The 22,510-nt window shown below is 43.1% G+C and overlaps 1 protein-coding gene across 11 annotated transcripts in view; it reads right to left on the reverse strand.

Annotated features, from left to right (window-relative positions):
- Positions 1-22,510, reverse strand: part of MAP7D2 (MAP7 domain containing 2) — a 138,894-nt gene that overhangs the window by 38,705 nt on the left and 77,679 nt on the right. For 5 of the 11 annotated variants that reach the window (XM_008272429.5, XM_089324912.1, XM_089324913.1 and 2 more), the window contains 5 exons: positions 9,734-9,845; positions 8,838-8,936; positions 6,764-6,874; positions 4,827-4,949; positions 2,184-2,335 (listed from right to left, as the gene is read on the reverse strand). In XM_008272429.5, coding sequence (XP_008270651.1) covers positions 2,184-2,335; positions 4,827-4,949; positions 6,764-6,874; positions 8,838-8,936; positions 9,734-9,845 — 597 coding nt within the window. The remainder of the gene's footprint in view (positions 1-2,183; positions 2,336-4,826; positions 4,950-6,763; positions 6,875-8,837; positions 8,937-9,733; positions 9,846-22,510) is intronic. The other 6 variants (XM_002719944.6, XM_008272430.5, XM_008272432.5 and 3 more) reach the window with 6 other exon arrangements.

Here is a 22,510-nt window from a genome sequence, read left to right on the forward strand (position 1 = left end):
CAGGGACCCAAGCACTTGGGCCATCTTGTACTGCTTTCCCAGGTCATAACAGAGAGCTGAATAGGAAGTGAAGCAGCCAGGACTTGAACTGGTACCCATAGGGGATGCTGGCACTGCAGGCGGCGGCTTCACCTGCTACACCACAGCGCTGGCCCACTTAGCTTCCTTTTATAGGTCTCCATATGAAGCTTCACATAATGGGGAACTTTGCAGGGAGGCACCATGGGGTCATCACATTATGTTATCCAGTTAAATTCTTTTGAGCCTCAAACTGAAAAGATTTCCTTCTCCTTGTTATACTGCAAAGAACTAACAAAAGAACCATATTGTGGTCCAAGAAATATAGGAACTAGAAAAAATACAAAGAGATACAATCCTTACCATGAAAATTACAGATGGGTGAAAGTGTGGTTATAACATGCAAGACAATGAGTGAGCTGTGCACCCTGATTAGCACACATGATATAATGAGGACTCTAAGTCCACCCATTCCTGTCTTTCCCGTTGCCTCCCTCAGCAGAAGGCAGAAGGTCATGGGCATCAGTGCCTGGCCTGAAAAGGCATTCCACATAGCTAGTCCCCTTCCCTCTCTACTGCAGCAGCTTAAGCTGCCACCTGTAGTGCCAGTATCCCATAAGGGCACCGGGTTGAATCCTGGCTGCTCCACTTCCAGTCCAGCTCCCTGCAAATGCAGCTGGGAAAGCAGAAGATGGCTCAAGTGCTTGAGCCCCTGCTGCCAACATGGGAGATCCTGATGAAGCTGCTAGCTTCAGCCCGGTCTAGCCCTGGCCATTGCAGCCATTTGGGAATAAACCAGAGGATGGAAGCTCCATTTCTTCCTTTCTTTCTCTGTAACTATGCCTTTCAAATAAATAAACAAATCTTAAAAAAAAAAAAAACTTTAATTGATCCCACATCCACTTCCACAGCCCCTTTTGGCATCTTTCTATCCTACAATAAAATCTAAGAGTCAGAATATTCACTCCTCTTTGAAGAGCTGCAGGCCCACAATGGAAAAAAATGGTATTATAAAATGCTCAATAGTACAGTGATACACAGAAGTTTAAAAATAAGTCCACGTGTTATTTAATACTTCTCACTTCAAGAAGCAGAGTTTAATTCTTCTCCCCTTGAGTGTAGGCTGATCTTAGTGACTTGTTTTTAATAGCATGTGGCAGATGTGACAGGTTGGGCAAAAACAAAAACAAAAACAAAAACAAAAGGCATTACTGCTTCTCCCACATATTCCTTTCTTGAATCGCTTGCTCTGGGGGAAGACAGTTGTCAAGTCACTTGGACACTCAAGAAGTTTTATGGAAGGCCCATCCAGGCACTAACTGAAGCTTCTTGCCAACAGCCATTTGAGTGAGCATCTCAGAGGAGGCCCAGTCAAGCTTCAGGTGCTGGATGCAGCCCTGGGTCAACATCTTGACCACACCCTCATGAAAGACCCTGTACCAGAAGTCTCCAGTTAGGTCACTCAATTTCTGAACCAAAGAGCCTATGAGAAAGTGTTTGTTGCTTAAATCTGCCAAGGTTTGGAGTAATCTGTTATGTAGCAACTGATAACAAAAGTAGTTATGGCACACAGAATTTCTAAGTATGCATACTTGTATACATAATTGGAGGTACTTGTTCAACATCTATTTTACCTGACAGTGTCAGCATTTCACCAAAACTTTTTTTTTTAATTTTAATTTTAATTTATTTTTTGACAGGCAGAGTGGACAGTGAGAGAGAGAGACAGAGAAAAAGGTCTTCCTTTGCCGTTGGTTCACCCTCCAATGGCCGTCGCGGCCAGCACACTGTGGCCGGCACACCGCGCTGATCCAATGGCAGGAGCCAGGTACTTATCCTGGTCTCCCATGGGGTGCAGGGCCCAAGGACTTGGGCCATCCTCCACTGCACTCCCTGGCCACAGCAGAGAGCTGGCCTGGAAGAGGGGCAACCGGGACAGAATCCGGCGCCCCGACCGGGACTAGAACCCGGTGTGCCAGCACCGCAAGGTGGAGGATTAGCCTAATGAGCCGCGGCACAGGCTTCCAAAACTTCTTTAAAAAGCTTATTTATTTGGAAGGCAGAGTGACATAAAGAAAGGGGGAGAGAAAGAGATTTTCCATCTGCTGGTTCACTCCCCATATAAACCACAATCCAGAAGGGTGAGTAGGTGATTTAAACCTTACCGGGAAGGCCTCTGCTCCCGCGGGGGCTCCTTTCTCAGCATCTCCAACGCCAGATGTATATACAGCCTTCTTCTCAATTGTTCGAGTGGGAGAATATTTGTAAGAAGATTTTAAAGGGCCAGCAGGAGCTAAACGAGGACAGGTAGGGAACACTAGAGAGTTACAGTAAAGCAGCCAGAAAGACAGGGAGTGCAGACGGAAAAAGTAGGGGTAGTTGGGAAGAACATCAGCACTTTATTAAAATGTGACATGAGCAATCCATATTCTCCAAATCCTGTACTTTTTCTATTGCATATGATAGAAATTAATCTTATCCTAAAAAGGCTCCCAATACTAAAGTCAAGTTCATTTCAAGGGTAAAAATCTTTTGCTTTGGAGCCAAACAGACCTAGCACTGTCACATCATAACTGGATCACTTTGAACAGGTTATTTAACTTCTCTAAATCTCAATTTCCTTGAGAAGGAAAACTTCACACAGCAGGCCTGAATATTCTCCTTGGCAAGGTCTGCTTACAAGGCTGGCCCTTGACTGGCATATAGGAACTTCCATTTTGGAAGGCTTCCACTATTAACTGGTAAGTGCCTAAACTGCTGGTGTAAATAAATGGTTTATGCTGAATACCTGCTTTCCTTCTGGGAGTCTGGAATTTAGATATGTGCCTAGCAGCAGGGCCCACATGGCCAGCTCTGAGTAAAACCCCTGGGCGCTGAGTCTCTAATGAGCTTCCTCAGTTAGTGACTGTCCACACACATCACAGTTCGTTGCTGGAGAATTAAGCATGTCTTATGTGCCTTTTCTGGGAGAGGCTTCTGGGAAACTTGTACCTGATTTCCTCTGGACTTAGCTCCATGTGCCTTTTCCTTTTGCTGTATATCCTTCTGCTATAATTCATAGCCACGAGTGTGACTATGGTGAGTTGTCTGAGCACTCCTAGTGAACCATCAAACCCTGGGAAGAGGGGTCTTGAGGAATCACTTACACAAACGATGTCAGGAGAGTGAATCACTAGAAATGATCCTAGAGAATTATTTGGGAAAAGAAATGATAAAGGGGCAGAGAACAATGAACCTGTGGTGCATGGGTGCCTAGAGTCATCTATGGTATAAAATGGAAGCCTATTTACTGTCTGTTTTGAGAGGTAAAATTAGCTACGGAACTTGAGGGTATCTGATGAAACTCCAAGAGACTTGGTTCAAGGGATTCACTGGTTGACTGGCAATGCTAGATAAAATGAGCAAAAAGTGCAGTCCACGTAATGCCCTTGGTTTTTGTTTTGTCCTCCAAGCGGGACACACCCTCTTGGCTTTTTGCCATCAGTGGGTGGGTTGGAAGTTAAACTCCCGAGTATTACAACCCAAAGTTTCCATAACTGATAATATTTTTTGATGACTCTGGCCTAATAGAACCTCTAGAAAAAGGAAGATATGAAAAGTCAGGCAATTTCCAGGCAGAGATATACTTTGAATTTTAAAAATCAACTAGGGACCACTGCAGATATAGAACACCTCTCCACAGGCCCGTAAACTGTGAAAACATCCTGGATGCTGCTGAACTGTCCAGGCCACATGTAAGTGTTCACAGGAAAGGGCTTGCCTTCTGATGGAATCATCAGAAATCAAGATGCTCACTGGTTCTGTATTTCTGATGCAGATCCTCATTATATTCCCAGCTTGCAATTCTTGGAACAGCTGCAAATTAGGCAAGGAACATCGCAGGCAATGCAATCCCTTTATGCACTCCTCACAGACTGAACTCCACCCTTTCTGAGGAGCATGTCCCTGCTGCTGACATCTTGTGTCTGACTTTTTTGAGTGGTTGCAGTTTATAACAACGGACTAAGAGTCCAGCTCTACTTTCTGTATCACTGGATCAGGTTGAAAGGAATGGAAAGTGATTAAAATCTATTTTGAAACGTTTTGAAACTTTGGGATTTTGTTCTAATATTTAAATATGGCATGTTTTGCCAGCGTTTGTTAATCTCAACATACTGATTTGATCCACTTTGGTAAAGGAAGGGCTTCGATGGTATGGTCCAGTGTTTCTCAGACTTCCGTGTGCAGGTCTGAAAGCAAGTCGTCCTAGCAAGCTAAGCTCTGAGAGGGTGCCACCACTGCTGTCTCACAGATCACTATGAGTAAGAAGGCTCTAGACCTTTGCTGAGCTCTTACTCTGGGCCAATCATTGTGTTATCTCATTTACATACATTAGATAATTTAATCTTCACAATAATTTAAAATAACTCTATTTTACAGATGAGCAAAAGACTTAGAGAAGTTAATTAACTTACTGAAACTGGTAAAAGCTTTGAATGGTTCAGTTGTCTATGGGACTTCAGAGACTGGTCTAAAGGCTACACAGCCAAATAATTTAAGAAAAATATACTAACTTCCACAGCTTATCAAGTGAATTTTTCCTCTAATATACATGCCCTCAAGTCACAAAAGAGTTTACTCACCTTTGAGACACTTAAAAGAAATGGTAACAGCAAAAATACTGCTGGGTAAAAAATGTTATTAATCACTGAAGACATTTCACAAAGCCAGAAAATGGGAAGCAAAAGAAAAAACTGAGGAATAAATCCCAGGCCCACCAACACCACTTTGGGGATTTTCCTTGGTGTCACCAGCTTAGCCTCTTTTACCTGAATCACTGGCCTGCTCAGAGAACATGAGTGTACTTCTGCTTCTGGCTAAAGAAGCCTGTGTGGGTGTCAACAGTCGCATAACAAGAAAGCTTTCCATGGAACTAAGGTGCATGCGATGAGCTAAGGGACGGAATCAAATGAAAATTTTAAAAAGCAAAATAAAAATAAAACAAAATGTTTAAATGATATAGTGCAAGATGCAAATTAAATTTGAGGTTGCAAAACAAGTGTGGAAAATAAAAATATCTTAATGAAGGATGGCTATGGAGTCTGACATAGTAAAAGAAGACAAATGATATGTTATTTAGAGTTTGGGAGAGTGCACTAATTCTCTTGGGATGCTAGAATCCATACAATACGCTATTAAAGTACAGTGACCTGTATCAATCAAAGAGAATTAGCCCACTTCCCAAGATGTAATCCAGACTCATGAAACCACTTACTCACCAACCAGATCTAACATTGAAAAAAAAAAAAAAGATTATACCTACAAAACCCTTATTTTAGGTCCTCTGTTAATAAATATTTATAACACAAAATTCTAAAATGAAATGTGTCATCTTATAATAGCATCAAAATACACTCTTTCATACTTTTCCCATGTAAATAAGGGCAAAAAATGAGACGCACAGAACTAGTAACAGCCAACTGATTATAAGCCTTAGTGGAAGATAGTAATATTCCTAATTTAAAATTCAATGACCAAAATATTTGGATGGCTTTGGAATGTATTATATGGCAACAGATTAACTTTTCCATTACTATGTTTTTTTTGAGTGCCTATTAACTAGCAAATAGTTGAGGATTAAGATTTTTCAATTTATCATCCACAAGTAGATAATTCAGTTTTCAATAATATTTAACAGCATCGTTTTTCCATAGTAATTAATGAAAAATGAATTTAATGTCAATCTTTAACCATGTGTTAATGAAAATATCTGGCATACACTCATTAATGGAATATAGAGTTAAGAGTATGTAGGTGCTTTCTCATCCAGCTTTTAATTACTTCAAGGTTCCCTGCATTTACTTATGAAGTGCATTTGAGATCAGCAGCATTGTGACATTCACAGAATATCTGACATACATGTCATGCCTCTGGCTGGGATGAAGGGGCAAGGGCAGTGCCAGTGAACAACCACCAGGAAGAAACGCAGGCCTCTTCCAAGTCACAAACATCCCCCTGTGTGCCCTTGGTGACAGCTTCATTTGCTAAGTTTTCCACTGGCACGTGATACTCCTTTGGTGATACTTTAAAAATATATTTAATGGTAGGAAAGCTTTCCGCCGTTCCTTAACCTACATACTCAGAAAGGGATAAATCCAGACTTTCAGTTACTTATCTGAGCCTCCACTGGAACACAAATCTATTCAAGGTTCTGAACTGGCACATGTCCTATTCTCATCATGTCCTTCCTCAAAACAGAGTGCCTAAAATGGCCACCTATCTTTGTCCTCCTCTAGAGGCCTTATATTAGTTTTGTGCTTGTGTTTTCATCTACAAAACAGCTACAAACCACAGGCAATATCCCCAATTTTTCACGTATCTTTATCTCCCATGTAACTGACTCATAAATTCTGCTCATTCTGGCTAATCAACTATATTTTGCCACTGACCAGCTACTTTATTAACAGTCACACCTCCCCACTGCTTAATGAATTCCTGGGCAGGATAACTCCTAAATGCACTGTGGAAAGTAGAACTGTCTCTTCAGACTGAGAGAGTATCACTATTTACTGTCCTTATTTAACAATGACCTGGATCTAAGGAGCGATGCCACTTTCCAAAGTTCTATTTGTGAGACCCTGGGCTCCCACATTCAAACCACAAGGGTGGTATCTGCAGAAAGCTCAAGAGAGGGCTCTCACAAAAGCCAACGTTAAGACGCTAATACCAAGCAAACTGGAGAGACCAGGTCTACACGTGCACTTGCCTCGGTCTGGGGAATAGGATATTGCCGCAGTGGATGAAGACAGGCGCTTACTCATGGGAGGCTCCGTCTGCTTTGGCAAATTCATAGTTGATGTTGAAAGTTTGTCACATGCTGCAGAGAAACGCATTGAAAACATTGATACTCGTAGCACTGTGGACTGAGAAACACACATCTCCAAGTGTCCTTCCTGTCCTCATCCAGACACTCTCTAACCACCATGGCACAGCACACTCTGCTTCCACCATATCTGTCCCCTGGTGTGCAGCAAGATCTCTAATTTCTCCACTGTGTAAATCTCTTCGATTTCAAATGTTCAACCTTGCTCAAGAGGTCAACTGAAGACATGCTAATCCCACCAGCAAATCATTCCCTTGTATCCAAGGATTTTTGAATATATTAACAATACACAAAAATGAAACTAACTTGGACCCAGAGATAAATAACGGAAAACATTCTATAGCCTGAGTCTGTGTGCTGAAACTGAACTTTTCCTGTAGGTTATCTATTTGTAGCTCAGGTTGGAGAGAGATGTAATTTGTAATGCAAGCAGCTGTATTTACAATAGAATGACCTTTAGCAGTTGGTTTTCCTTCTCTTATAAAAGATGGGGTTGGGGCCAGCGCTGTAGCATAGCAGGTAAAGCCACTGCCTACAGTGCTGACATCCCATGTGGGCACAGGTTTGAGTCCTGGCTGTTCCACATCCCATCCAGCTCCTTGCTAATGCACTTGGGAAAGCGGCAGAAGATGGCCCAAGTCCTTGGACCCCTGTACCCATGTGGAAGACCTGAAAGAAATTCCTGGCTCCTGGCTTTGAATTGGCACAGCTCCAGGTGGCCATTTGGAGGGAGTGAACAAGCGGATGGAAGACCTCTCCCCGCCCCTGCCTCTGCCTCTCTGTAACTCTGCTTTTCAAACAAATACATAAATCTTAAAAAAAATGATGTCATGAATTTAACATTCCTACTTTTCAATTTTCCAATATTTTTAACTACTTTGATGTTCTGGGGAAAAATTAATCATTAGAAATGACACAAAAATATGTATAAAGGAATGCACATTTTCCCTTTTGACTCAGGTTCTGATCTGCACAGGATTGGTCTGCTGAAATTCAGTACTTTGTTACTGGTTGTTTTGCATTAACTTTTTGAAAAATATCACACCAAATTTATTTGATCTGGATTACTGTACTTTTGCTGCCTCCTTAAGCACTCACCTCACCCTGTTCCAGCCAGCAATTCTACTCTACCTGCACTCCTCTGTAGGGGAAATCCAGGGCTGACACTATATTTAACTTGGCCATGCAGTAAAATCTGATCCTAAACAAATTATTCTTTGTCAAAGGAATGCCAGAAACTAAGGATATTTATTCTCACTGCCAATATGACCCACATTGCTGGTAAATACTGCATTCCTAATTTTACATGTTATTTTCTCATTGCCAGCTGAAGATGTGTTGCATTTCTAAAGTCATTATTAAATAGGAACAAAGTTTTGCCAGTTCTGTCCTTGATGTAGACCTTAAGAACTTCCCAGGTCTGTATCCAAAACAGATAGCCTATTAGAGAGATGAAATCAAATACAAAGCCAAATTATCTAATTATTGAATTCCCAGTGTTAGTAGTGATAGTCTCCCTATCACTCCCTCTCAAACACTTCTTCATTCATTACATTAACACCAAGCCCATGTATTCCATTCAGAACTCTGTGATGACAAGTTTTGGTAACCAGAAGTGATGGGAATGTCCTACTACTTAATGCTTAAGACAGATGATTAGTGAGATTATTAAAGAGCTAAATATATAAAAATCAAATACTGACAAGATTTTTCCAGGCAGAAATTATCGAGCTGAGGATGAAATGTCTCCAGGGCACTAAGATGTAAAGCATGCACAGCTCCATAATGACAGAAGAACAAAGAAATATGGGCATGTCATTGACATTTCTAGAAAAAAGTTTTAAGAGATCAGACCAAGAAACCAACTGTATAAGTGCTTTAGGCAGACACAGAGATGAAAGAGGGTGATCAGAACAGTTAGCACAAAACGCCGTGGCACGGTGATGCTGGGATATACCGTTGGCGGACTCGGCAGCGGTGGCAGTAGTCCCTGCATCCGGAGAGGCAGTGCTGGCTGCTAAGCCTAGAGGAGGGGGTGGGGTATTTTCTGATTCACCTACACAGCAAAAAATCAGAGCAAAGAGAGGTAAAAGAAAAATGTTCCAATTTGTTGTTGTATTTTAGTTTCTAATTAGCAAACTAGAAAAGTAACTGAAATGGATTGTTAACTTCTCAAAGAAGAAGAACTAAAGTCTTTTCACTGCCAAAAGGTTAAAAGCACAATTCAGCAAAGTAAAAGAACTGGACTCTAAACATTTGCTCTCAGAAAGAGCTAGTATATAACTCCTGCATAATACAATGCTGAGATCACTGAAATGTAGTCAAACACTGAAAAGAGGAAAAAGCCACACAGAAACTACTTACAGTAAATTAAACATTTGAAAATTTAAAGATGAGTATGAACTGGATAATGAATAAATAAGTCACCTTCAAAACAAAAATCAAAAGAGCAACAGAAATTCTTAATGAGAAAGGAAAAAGCCTATTCCCTGCTCTGCTGTTTCTGGTCATGGCTGGAGCGGTGACTGAGCCTCCTGCCATTTCCTTTCCCTGAAATCAGATCACCCCTGGGTTTGCCCACTGAGTAACCAGGTTCTGCATTCACTTTCTTTACATTTTTTTCTTTGTTTTGGCTCAACCTCAAAGCCCAGTAATTATATCAACCACTGTTTGCTAGCAAGAAGAAATGCATAGTTCCTCTTTATAGAAATGTATACACAGGAGGCTTGGCAGTTTTAAATATCACACCTGAAAATGATACTGTAGAACTGTATAAAAGCATCCCCCAGACCCGAGCTGTGCCCATGGTCTCCACACCAGGGTCCTGCAATGCAGGGATAGCCCTGAACTTACCATCACGTCCTCCAGGCCCTGCAGCCAGGGATGTTCCCCACGAGCACTTCTTCTTCAGCTCCAGCTGCTGTGTGCGCTCCAGGGACCGGCGCATCATCGCCTCCAGCCGCTCCTGCCCAGTTCACACCAAGCGTCAGTGTCAGCGAAGAACAAGCTCGATCACCCAGCCCCAGCACTGCACTGCTGCCTCTGCGCAGGATGAGTCACCACATGAAGCTTTCTGTGCTCAGCCTCCAAACCCAGGCACACGTGCTCCCTCTGCTACACCAGCGCCTTTTCTTAGTGGATGGAGAATAAACAATGCAGTTAGGCTAGCCACTGCTCCTCAATGTGAACACTGTGTCCTGGTCCTGTCCTTTCCCCGCTCTCTGTCCCCTCCCTCCCTAGGGAGAAGCTTCCGCTGAGCCAGGCCTTGATTTGTTTAAGAATAAAGCTGGACAAGCATTAACTCCTTGAGGCCTGTCTCAAGCCAGTTTTGCACCATTCAGCAGAACTGGCATTTTGCTCCAAAATGAACTGCATCCCTTCTAGGTGAAAGCCCAGAACATTCTTATCTGAGAAAATTTAAATTAAAATATAGTTTCAGTTTTTATAGCCTTAAACCTAACTTTTTTGGTGATACTAACTTTGAAATCTATTTTGCAAAGCCCTATTTTCATCTTAGAACTTCTTAAAGGGGAATCAATTGTTTTATATATTGTAACATTTTTCTGCCATAGTTTTCTGGGGATGACACTGCACATTTCAAAATTTAAAAGATACATGAGTACAGAACATTCTGGCCACAAAATAAAGCATTCATGCTTTCCAGAGTTGGGTAGGTTTGAGGACTGAAGGAAGAACCAAACAATCTTAATCAGAAGAGAAAAACAACAATCAAGCTTGCTTTTTAACAGGAATTATCGAAAGCACTCTTGTATTAGCCAAATCGTTACTTTCATAAAGTTGTCCTTGGCCCGGGAGTGAAGGTGCTCTAATTCTGCATTCCCACCCCCTAATGACACTGCAAATACCAGCTCCTCTCTGGGCCTCCACTAGAGAAGGCCTGAAGCAGGGCTAGCAGCTTCACTGACACCACTTAGTCTTCATAAAACCCAATCCTGGGGCCAGCGTTGTGATGCAGCAGGTTAAACCTTGACCTGCAATGCCAGGCAGCCCATGAGCACCAGTTTGAGTCCCAGATCTCTCCTCTCTCGCCTCTCTTCTCTCTTTCCCTTTTTCTTCATAACTCTGCCTTTCAAATAAAAAAAATCTTTAAAAAAAAATCCCGAGGTGCTACAGAACTGGGCTAATTCTGGCCTGACTCTGAAACAAAAAGCTACAACTTGCTCAAGGCTTCAAAAACTAACCAAGCCAAGTTAATTTAGGACAATATCAACTAGGTAACCATGACTTAAGGACAGGAAAAGGCTCTTTCATTTCAGTTACTAGAAACACATACAGGCCACTCATCAGGTATCTGCATTGTCTGGGTTTACCCCCCCCCCTTTTTTTTTTTTTTTTTGACAGGCAGAGTGGACAGTGAGAGAGAGAGAGAGACAGAGAGAAAGGTTTTCCTTTGCCGTTGGTTCACCCTCCAATGGCCGCCGCGGCCGCCGCGCTGCGGCCGGCGCACCGCGCTGATCCGATGGCAGGAGCCAGGAGCCAGGTGCTTTTCCTGGTCTCCCATGGGGTGCAGGGCCCAAGCACCTGGGCCATCCTCCACTGCACTCCTGGGCCACAGCAGAGAGCTGGCCTGGAAGAGGGGCAACCGGGACAGAATCCGGCGCCCCGACCGGGACTAGAACCTGGTGTGCCGGCGCCGCTAGGCGGAGGATTAGCCTAGTGAGCCACGGCGCCGGCCTGGGTTTACCCCTTTTATCTACACTAGAAGGATAAGATGAACATTTTTGCATAATTTTCCTCTGAACAGCACTTTGCTAAAAGACTTTTGCCAAGCGTTGCCCAGGAGCTTGTGAGCAGGAAGGGGAATTTTTCCCTCTTTGGTAAGTCTCAGATTTCTATTGGCTATTACCTGTGCTCTAGTTTTGGGCTGAAGAACCTACCATGAGTTTGCATTTCCTGGCAGGGTCCTCTCCTCAAGATCCTGGCCCATTAAATTCTGATGACCAACCCCGGTTGTCTACCAGACAAAAGTTATGATCTGGGGGCCTGTGTTGTGGCACAGTGGGTCAAGCTGTCTGTGGTACCAGAATCCCATGTAAGCACCAGTTACAGTTGTGGCTGCTCTACTTCCAATCTAGCTCCCGGATAATGGGCCTGCAAAAGTAGTGGAAGATGGCCCAAGTGCTTAGGCCTACACCCACGGGAGACACTTGGATAGAGTTCCAGGCTCCTGCTTTGGTCCAGCCTAGTTCTGGCCATTGTGGCAATTTGGGGAGTGAACCAACTGATCAAAGATATCCCTCTCTTTCCTTCCCCCTCTTCTCTCTGTAACTCTGCCTTTCAAACAAATAAATAAATTTTTTAAAAAAGTGAAAATAAGAAAAAGTTAGAGCTTAGAGTAAACAGAACTTCTCCACCATTTGATGCCTGAAGTAGGGTCACTCAAGACTGGAGCAGAATGGTACTTCATTATATGGATTTAACATAAAAGTATTTAATGAATGGCCTAATACAAATGTTGAAATCCTTCACCCTGGAATGGTTTTAGCATGGGGTAGTTTATGCTCAATTTCCTATGTGCCAGATGGACCTCACAAGATAGTCCTTCATCTATGAGGAAATCAATGAGAACAAAGACTGAAATTCATGAAGCCAGTCTTACCACTGAGTAGCTTCATATCTAAGGGGTTAAATACAATCATTTTGTATCACCTACTTCTGGACAGATGATGAAAAACAAGTGGTAACCAAGCTCTAAGAGAAGGGACTTAGGGAACCCAAAGAAGTCAGAATGGGGTGATTCAAACTCATCTAAAATAAACCTTCCCTACACTCCTATTAGAGGCCAGTTCACTATAGGTCAGTATTGCTTAATGTTTATACCTTTCTGTCTGTGCATGTGATGAAATGAAATATTTATAGATTTAGAGTCAGAAGATCAGATTCAAATTCTATCTCTGTCTGCCACTTTTTTGCCCATAACTTTGATGTAGTCATTTTACACTCTTCAGCTGCAGTTTTCCCACCTATAAAATGGGATGATACATAGATACTTCGAAAAGTGAATTTAGGGGCCGGCACTGTGGCATAGCAGGTAAAGCTGCTGCCTGCAGTGCCAGTATCCCATATGGGTGCCGGTTCATGTCCCGGTTGCTCCTCTTCTGATCCAGCTCTCTGCTATGGCCTGGGAAAGCAGTAGAAGATGGCCCAAGTCCTTGGGCCCTTGCACCCACGTGGGAGACCCGGAGGAAGCCCCTGGCTCCTGGCTTTGGATTGGCGTGGCTCCGGCCATTGCGGCCAATTGGGGAGTGAACAAGCAGATGGAAGACCTCTCTCTCCTGCCTCTCCTTCTCTCTCTGTGTAACTCTGACTTTCAAGTAAAATAAATAAATCTTTTTAAAAAAAAAGTGAATTTAAAAGATACTGTGCATTTTCCATGAACTTTCTGAAGACCCCACATAGTACTTGCACCACCAGATCACTCTAAGGCTCTGCACAGTACCTGATGTGTTCAGGCCCTAAACCAATGCTAATTGAATCTGAAGAGAAGGATTAAGAAAGACAGTTTAGAGTAGTGGTTCTCAAACCTGAACATGCATATATCAGAATCCCATGGAGGGCTTGTTAAAACAAATTCTTGGCCGGCGCCGCGGCTCACTAGGCTAATCCTCCACCTAGCGGTGCCGGCACACCGGGTTCTAGTCCCGGTCGGGGCGCCAGATTCTGTCCCGGTTGCCCCTCTTCCAGGCCAGCTCTCTGCTGTGGCCAGGGAGTGCAGTGGAGGATGGCCCAGGTGCTTGGGCCCTGCACCCCATGGGAGACCAGGATAATAAATACCTGGCTCCTGCCTTCGGATCAGCGTAGTGCGCCCACCGGAGCGCGCTGGCCACGGCGGCCATTGGAGGGTGAACCAACGGCAAAGGAAGACCTTTCTCTCTGTCTCTCTCTCTCACTGTCCACTCTGCCTGTCAAAAAATTAAAAAAAAAAAAACAGATTCTTGGAACTGAAAGATCTCCGCAATGAAAATTATCAAACATTGATGGAAGAAATCATCAAGGACATACAAAAAAGATCTTCCTTGTTCATAAATTGGAAGAATCAATATAATTAAAATGTCTATACTACCTAATGCAATCTACAGATTCAATGTAATACCTATCAAAATACCAGTGACATTTTTTACAGAATTAGAAAACACAATCCTAAAATGCATATGGAATCACAAAAGATCCAGAATAGACAGGGTGATCCTGAGCAAGAAAAATCAAGCTGGAGGCATCACAACACCTGACTTCAAAGCATACTACAATGCTATAGCAAATAAAACAGCATGGTACTGGCATAAAAACAGACACATAGATCAATGGAACAGAACAGAGCACAAAAATTAATCCACTTTTGACAAAAGTGCCAGATCATGTATTAGATAAAGGATTATCTCTTCAAAAACTGGTACTGGCAAAACTGAATGTATCTATGTAGAAGAATGAAATTAGATTCACACCTCTCACCATATAAAAAAAGTCAACTCCAGATGGATCAATGACCTAAATTTATCACCTGAGACTATGAAGTTGCTGGAAGAAAATGTAAGGGAAACACTCCAAGACACTGGTGTAGGGGATGACTTCTTGGTCAAGACTCCCAAAGCACACACAAGCAACAAAAGCAGAAAAAAAAAAACCAAATGAGACTATATCAAACTCAGAAGCTTATACACAGCAAAGGAAATGATCAATAGAGTGAAGAGACAGACAACAGAATGGGAAAAAATATTTGAACTATCAATCTGACAATATCTAGAATATCTCAGCAACTTTAAAAGCTTAACAACAACAAAAAACAACCAATCCAGATAAGAAATGGACAAAGAACCTCAATAGACAATTCTCAAAAGAAGAAATACAAATGACCAACAAATATATGAAAAAATACTCAATATCACTAGCCATTAGGGAAATGTAAATCAAAATTACAATTAGATATTAGCTTACCCCTGTCAGAATGGCTCAAATCCAAAAGACATGAGAGTAACAAATGCTGGCAAGGATGTGGACAAAAGGGAACATTTATACACTATTGGTGGGAATGTAAATTAGTGCAGTGTGGAGATTTCTTAGAAACTAGAAATAGAGGGGGTGGCGCTGTGGCCCCCTTTACTGCAGGTAAAGCCCCCGCCTGCAGTGCTGACATCCCACATGGGTGCTGGTTTGAGTCCCCATTGCTCCACTTCTGATCCAACTCCCTGCTAATGCACCTGGGAAAGCAGTGGGAGCCCTGGAAGAAGCTCCTGGCTCCTGGCTTCAGATCGGCGCAGCTCCAGCCATTGTGGCCAACTGGGGAGCAAACCAACGGATGGAAGAACTCTCTCTCTCTCTCTCTCTGACTCTCCTTCTCTCTCTATGTAACTCTGACTTTCGAATAAATAAATAAATCTTAAAAAAAAAATAAAAGAAGGGCCAGCGCTGTAGCATAGTGGGTAAAGCTGCTACCTGCTATGCCGGCATCCCATATGGGCACTGGTTCGAGACCCGGCTGCTCTACTTCCCATCCAGCTCTCTGCTATGGCCTGGGAAAGCAGTATAAGTTGGAACAAGTCCTTGGGCCCCTGCACCCGTGTGGGAGACCTGGAAGAAGCTCCTGGCTCCTGGCTTCGGATCGGTGCAGCTCCGGAGACTGCGGTCATCTGGGGAGTGAACCAGTGGATGGAAGACCTCTCTCTCTCTCTGTGCCTATCGTTCTCTCTCTGTGTAACTCTTTCAAATAAAATAAAAATAAATCTTTAAAAAAAAAAGAAAAAACTAGAAGTAGATTTGCCAGATGATCCAGCAATTCCATTACTGCCTACATTCCTAAAAGACATGAACATGTGGTATCAAGAGATACCTGCAGCACCATGTTTATAGCAGCACTGTTTACAATAGCCAAAATTTGGAATCAGCCAAGATGTCCATCATCAGATGAACAGATAAAGAACATGTGTGATATATGCAAAGTGGAATACTATTCAGCTATAAAAAAAAACAATAAAACTCTACCATTTGCATCAAAATGGATGCAAATGGAGAACATCATATTGGAAATAAGCCAAACACAGAAGGACAAATATTGCATGTTCTCCTTTATATGTAGGAGCTAAAATGAAAAAAAAAAAAAAAGAGAGAGAGAGAAAGAAATGCCTATATGTATCAATACTGCTGCGAATATAATTTTGTAAAACTCTGTTTTTGAAAAAGAATTATTTATTTATTTGAAAGGCAGAGTTACAGAGAGGCAGAGGCAGGGGAGGGGGGAATCCATCGATCCTCCACCCATTGGTTCACTCCCCAAATGGCCACAATGACCAGAACGTGGCTGATCTGAAGCCAGGATCCAGGAGCTTCCTCCAGGTCTCCCACATAGGCGCAGGGGCCCAAGGATTTGGACCATTTTCCACTGCCTTTCCATGTGCACCAACAGGATCTAGATCGGAAGTGGAGCAGTCGGGACTCGAACCAGCGCCCACATGGGATGCCAGCACTGCAGTCGGTGGCTCTACCTGCTACGCCACAGTGCTGGCCCCAAAACTCTGTTTTAGACCTTTGTCAAATCAATGGTTAATAATGTTATACTACTACAGCTTCAGTGGTCTGTGATTACTTTAGAACTTACTGTATATGGGTGAAATGGTCATTTTTCCAATCAATTAATATTTACAGGCCTCACCTATGGTCCTACTAAACTAAGGTCTTTTTGCTTTTTAATTGTTAAACTTTTTTTAAAGATTTATTTTATTTATTTGAAAGACAGAGTTACAGAGAGAGGTAGAGACAGAGAGAGAGGTCTTCCATCTGCTGGTTCACTCCCCAGATGGCCGCCAACGGCCGGAGCTGCGCCAATACAAAGCCAGGAGCCAGGAGCTTCTTCCAGGGCTCCCACGTGGGTGCAGAGGCCCAAGGACTTGGGCCATCTTCTACTGCTTTCCCAGGCCATAGCAGAGAGCTGTGCCACTTTGATAAAATAACCAGTGTTTATAAAGCTAGCTGCTGTCTTGTTCTGTGTTGGCAACTTAGAGGAAAGAACACTGTATTGGCTGACGCCATGGCTCACTTGGCTAATCCTCCACCTGCAGCGCCGGCACCCCAGGTTCTAGTCCCAGCTGGGGCACCGGTTCTGTTCCAGTTGCTCCTCTTCCAGTCCAGCTCTCTGCTATGGCCCGGGAGTGCAGTGGAGGATGGCCCAAGTGCTTCTGCCCTACACCTGCATGGGAGACCAGGAAGAAGCACCTGGCTCCTGGCTCCGGATCGGTGCAGCGCGCCAGCCGTAGCGGCCATTTGGGGGGTGAGCCAACAGAAGGAAGACCTTTCTCTCTGTCTCCCTCTGTTACTGTCTAACTCTGCCTGTCCAAAGAAAGGATGAGGGAAGGGTAAGACAATTTTTAAAAATTTATTTATTTATTTGAAAGTCAGAGTTACATAGAGAGAGGAGAGGCAGAGAGAGAGAGGTCTTCCATCCAATGGTTCACTCCCCAATTGCCACATGGCCGGAGCTGCGCCAATTCAAAGCCAGGAGCCAGGAGCTTCCTCCAGGTCTCCCAGGCAGGTGCAGGGGCCCAAGGACTTGGGACATCTTCTACTGCTTTCTCAGGCCATGGCAGAGAGCTGGGTCAGAAGAGGAGCAGCCGGGACTAGAACTGGCACCCATATGTGATGCTGGTGCCTCAGGCCAGGGCATTAACCCACTGTGCCACAGTGCCAGCCCCTGACAAATTTTTGTTCCTAAAATTTCCTCCACTGGATGAGGCTTAGTGGAAAGAATGAGAGGGTCTCACTCTTTACCCTTTGAGCTCTGGATCTCCAACTTCCTGGATGAACTTGGAGAATCATAACCAAGGTGACCACTGAGGTGGTCAAGCAGTATAAAAGGCCTCCAACAGGGCACAGCCTTAGACACAGACAGAACTCCCTGGAAGGAGAGCACAGCAGAAGTGGCTGTGCCTTCTCCACTGCATTTACTACACGTGCTCTGGGATGACACTGCAGTGATAAGCCCTCAGGAGTCCTCCGGAGAGCTCCCTGAGGAGCCTTTCTCTCCACAGAGCTCTATGCCTGAGCACAAAGCCAATTATGAATTATTCAGTATGGTACTTCGCCAGCCAGTGTCCTCAGAGACAGTCAGCCTTAAGCTGAGTAATGTTTTTGTTGTCTTGGGTTCAGAAATTTCTCGTTTTACACCTATGAAGAACATGGAGTTGGCTTCTCCAAATTCCATTTCTAGGCCACCGGTTAGAAAGCAACATTTCGCTGAGTGGAGAACATGTAAGCACCGTGTTGTCAGCACTAATTCAGTTAGGTGACAGACAGGAGCTTGTTGTAGTACCTTGATACTGGAGAGCTCTGAGACATGTGAAAGTTGTAGGAATCTATCTTAAGGAGAAGAGAATTTCAGCAAAAGAATGAGTTCAAGGTCAGGTCTCAAGTGGATAGTGGACACCCTTTCCCTCGTATAGGCCTGACCAGCTTATGTTACTGCTACTTCTTGAGACCTCTGGGATCCATGCCATTGGTGATACCCACTTCTGCTGTGGTACAGACATAGGGGGTCACCAAGAGTGACATCATGGCAACCATAATGACATGAAGGCAGGACAGGGCTGGGTAGTGGTAGTAGTTAGCAGTGGTGGTAGTGGGGTCATTGCCCTCTTAGGGGCACCTAAATATCACATGCAAGAGAGGCAGGACTTACTGGGCAACACAAACAATAGCCAACAGGCTAGAGAAGAAAAATGACCCAAACAAGATGCACAATCTTCCTGCTGAAGCTTTTCTCTGCTTGACAGAGACACAGTGTGACAAAAAGAACTCAAATCTGGCACAGACATGATTGAAACACTCCGTAGCCACCAGCTGTTGAGCAGGCAGCAGCCCTCTCAGAGCTCTCCCAGAACCAGGGGGACAGCCTCAGCAAAGGACTTCCACAGTATACACCTAGCTCTCCTTCCTAAATATCACCTATGATAATGCCAAACAGGCCTCTACACTGACAAATACCCACGCCAATATAGTTAAACAGGCAAGCCTGTATGTATAAAATTCTTATGCTACTTCTGAGTCTCCCAAGGCCCTGAACGCAGGAGTAGGTGGCAGAGGAGGAGGATGCCTTGTTGAGTTGCTACACAACCACAGGAGGCCCCAGTTCTCAGTCTTGCCCTGCTGTGCCCAGCGAGAAGAAAGCAAGCTCAGCTTATGTTTGCGTTGATAAGAGTCAGGCAGCATCCACACCAATACCATCACCACATTAAGGGTGCAAGGAAGCCCAACACCAAAACAAAAATTATCTAGAAGCAAAAGCACTAAAGATCCAGCTGCATCGGGACCAATCATCTGCAAGAAGGGGGAGTCTGCCTGCTTAATTTAACATGCCTCAATTACTAATATTCTATAAAAGAAAATGAACAGATAGGAACTACCTAAAAAGGAGACCCCTAGGACACTGTAGGATGTGTGGGAGCACAGGAGGTGCCTAAATGACTTTACAGTGCCCCTTCCTGGAAGCAGAAGTGACAAACTTCCTCTTGAATCAGCAATTTCTATAGGATGTCAAGAATCAAAATGGAAACACAAGAGATGAAGAAGATAAGTGCTAAGTCATCAAGGAAGAAAAGCTGGGAAGAAAATGGGCAAGTCCAATGATTCATGACAAATACACAGACTGGGAAAGAGGTAATCTTTCCCAACGTACTGAAATCATCTGTCACACTATGACTTTTTTCTTACCAATTCTTAAAAATATTTTAAAAATTTATTTGAAATGCAAAGAGACACATACAGAGAGACAGAGATCTCCCATTCACTGGTTCACTCCTCAAATGTCCACAACAGCCAGGAAGGGACAGGCCTAAGCCAGGAGCTCAATCTCTACTGCTCACATGAGTGGTGGGAACCCATCCACTTGAGCCATCATCTGCTGCTTCCAAGGATGTGTATTAGGAGGAAGCTGGAATCAGTAACAGAGCCAGGACTCAAATCCAGGTAGTCACATATGGGATGTTGGCATCTCAAGCAGTACCTTAACCACATCAAATGTCCCTACCCTTCTCTATAGCTGTGCCATTATCTTTTCTAGGTAGCGCTCCTCTTTGTTAAAAAAAAAAGGGGGGGGGAGTGAACGAGAGACAGAGACAGAGGGATTGATTTTCCATCTGCTGATTCACTCCCCAGATGCCTGCAATAGCTGGAGCTTGGGCAGACCAATGCCAGGAGCCAAGAACTCCATACAGATCTCCCATGTGGGTGGCAGGAACCCAAGTACTTGAGTCATCACCTGCTGCCTCCTGGGGTCTGCATTTGCAGAAAGCTGGGTCTCAAGTGGGGGCAGTCAGATATGGGATGCATTTGTCCCAAGCAGCAGCTTAACCTGCTACACAACAATGCCAGCTCAGGTAGCTACCTCTTAATCCTGCCTCAATCAAGGTCAGCTGAAGTAACTCAAGGGACTCTAATATTTCTGTGTGATTACTCTGTGCTAGGTGCTTTACTGGATGCTTTCACAAAAGTCACCCTCTTCAATTCCTGTAACTAACTCTGGGGCAAAGGACAGTTAGAGGGGTTGTGTGATTTGCCCCACGCCACCATGTGCTTAGTGGTGGAGCTGGGATTTGAACTGAGAGATGAAGCCACAGCAATTAGACTGCAGCCAGTAGGTACAAATCACAGCTAAGACTCTTGTTTAGTCCTTTATTCACTAAGAGATACAAAAAAACTATCATAAATGGGTGGCTTCCTAGGAAAAGATGGGCCTAATTTTGTGTATCTACTTTTTAAATTAAGAAAGAGGAAGGAGTAAACATATATGAGAGTTCTTCAAAAAGGTCATGGAAATACATACTATAAAAAAGTATGTACTTCCCATGATGGATCGTTCTCTCCCTTTTTGATTCTATCAGCTAGTATTAGCAGACACTAGACTTGTTTGTGTGATCCCTTTGACTCTTAGACCTATCAGTGTGATCAATTGTGAACTGAAATTGATCACTTGGACTAGTGAGATGGCATTGGTACGTGCCACCTTGATCGGATTGTATTGGGATCCCCTGGCATGATTCTAACTCCACCATTTGGGGCAAGTCCGATTGAGCATGTCCCAAATTGTACATCTCCTCCCTCTCTTATTCCCACTCTTATATTTAACAGGGATCACTTTTCAGTTAAAATTTAAACACCTAAGGGAAGCGGGATACACAGTAGACTCATAGAATGGCAGATGTCCTAAATAGCACTCTGGCCTCAGAATCAGCCCTTAAGACATTCAGATATGGCTGAAGAGCCCATGAGAGTATTTTAGGCATGGAAAACCAAGACACCCTGAAAAAAAAAAGGAATACCTAAATGGAAGGTCTCTGCAAGTGAGATCCCAGTGGAAAGAACAGGGCCATCAAAGAAGGAGGTACCTTTCTCTGAAGGGAGGAGAGAACTTCCACTTTGACTAAGACCCTGTCTGAATAAGATCGAAGTTGGCAACTCATGACTAGAGCCTAGGGAGATTACTGACGCCATAAACAAGAGTGTCAAATTGTTAAGTCAACAACAGGAGTCACTGTGTACTTACTTCTCATGTGGGATCTGTCCTTAGTGTGCTGTCCAATGTGAAGTAATGCTATAACTAGTACTGAAACAGTATTTTACACTTTGTGTTTCTGTGTGGGTGCAAACTGATGAAATCTTTACTTAATATATACTGAATTGATCTTCTGTATATAAAGATAATTGAAAATGAATCTTGATGTGAATGGAATGGGAGAGGGAGTGGGAGATGGGAGGGGTGTGAGTGGGAGGGAAATTATGGGGGGGAAGCCATTGTAATCCATTAACTGTACTTTGAAAATTTATATTTACTAAATAAAAATAAATTTAAAAAAAGTATGTACTGATTTCAAATATTTTTGTACCAAAACAAATTATCATTTAATTCCATTTTCCATGAACTTTTTAAAGTACCCTTAAATAGTGATAAACAACTGCTTATAGATTTAAAAAATAGTAAATCTACATGAGCATGTTCATATTCTATGGTGCTGTAGATTACCCAACTGCTGTTGTTCATACTAAAAGATGAGTCATACCTATGAATAAAAAATGATCATTATCGGATACAAGATATGATCCTATCCTTAAAATGAACTTGTTAAGAAAATATATTATCTAAGAGTGTTAATTGTTAAAGGAACAACAGAAGTCACTGTGCACTTACTCCCCGTGTAGGACCTCTGTCCTTAATGAGTTATACTATCAGAATCGACTGCAAATCTTGTTCTCAAACTGTACTCTATATGTTGTGTTTGTGTGGGTGCAAACTGTTGAAATCTATGCTTAGCATGGAGTTGGTCCTCTGTATATAAAATCAAACTAAAAATGAACCATAATGAAGAAGGAGATGGGAGAGGGAGAGGGAGGTGGGATGGGAGTCAGGGTGGGAGGATGGATATGAGGGAAAGAACCACTATATTTCTAAAGTTTTATCTATGAAAAAATGCATTCATTAAATAAAAACTTAAAGTGATAAAAAAGAAAATGTATTATCTAAATATGTTTTCTAAATACAATTTTGAAAGTTTAGTAATAATAGGATTTTGTAGAGGTAACTGCATTCCATTTCCTGTTAGAAAGGTAACTAGAAAGAAAAGATGATTAAAG

This window comes from Oryctolagus cuniculus, chromosome X, assembly GCF_051225735.1.
Source record: "Oryctolagus cuniculus isolate XC-2025 breed Fujian yellow rabbit chromosome X, ASM5122573v1, whole genome shotgun sequence".
Classification (NCBI taxonomy): domain Eukaryota; kingdom Metazoa; phylum Chordata; class Mammalia; order Lagomorpha; family Leporidae; genus Oryctolagus; species Oryctolagus cuniculus.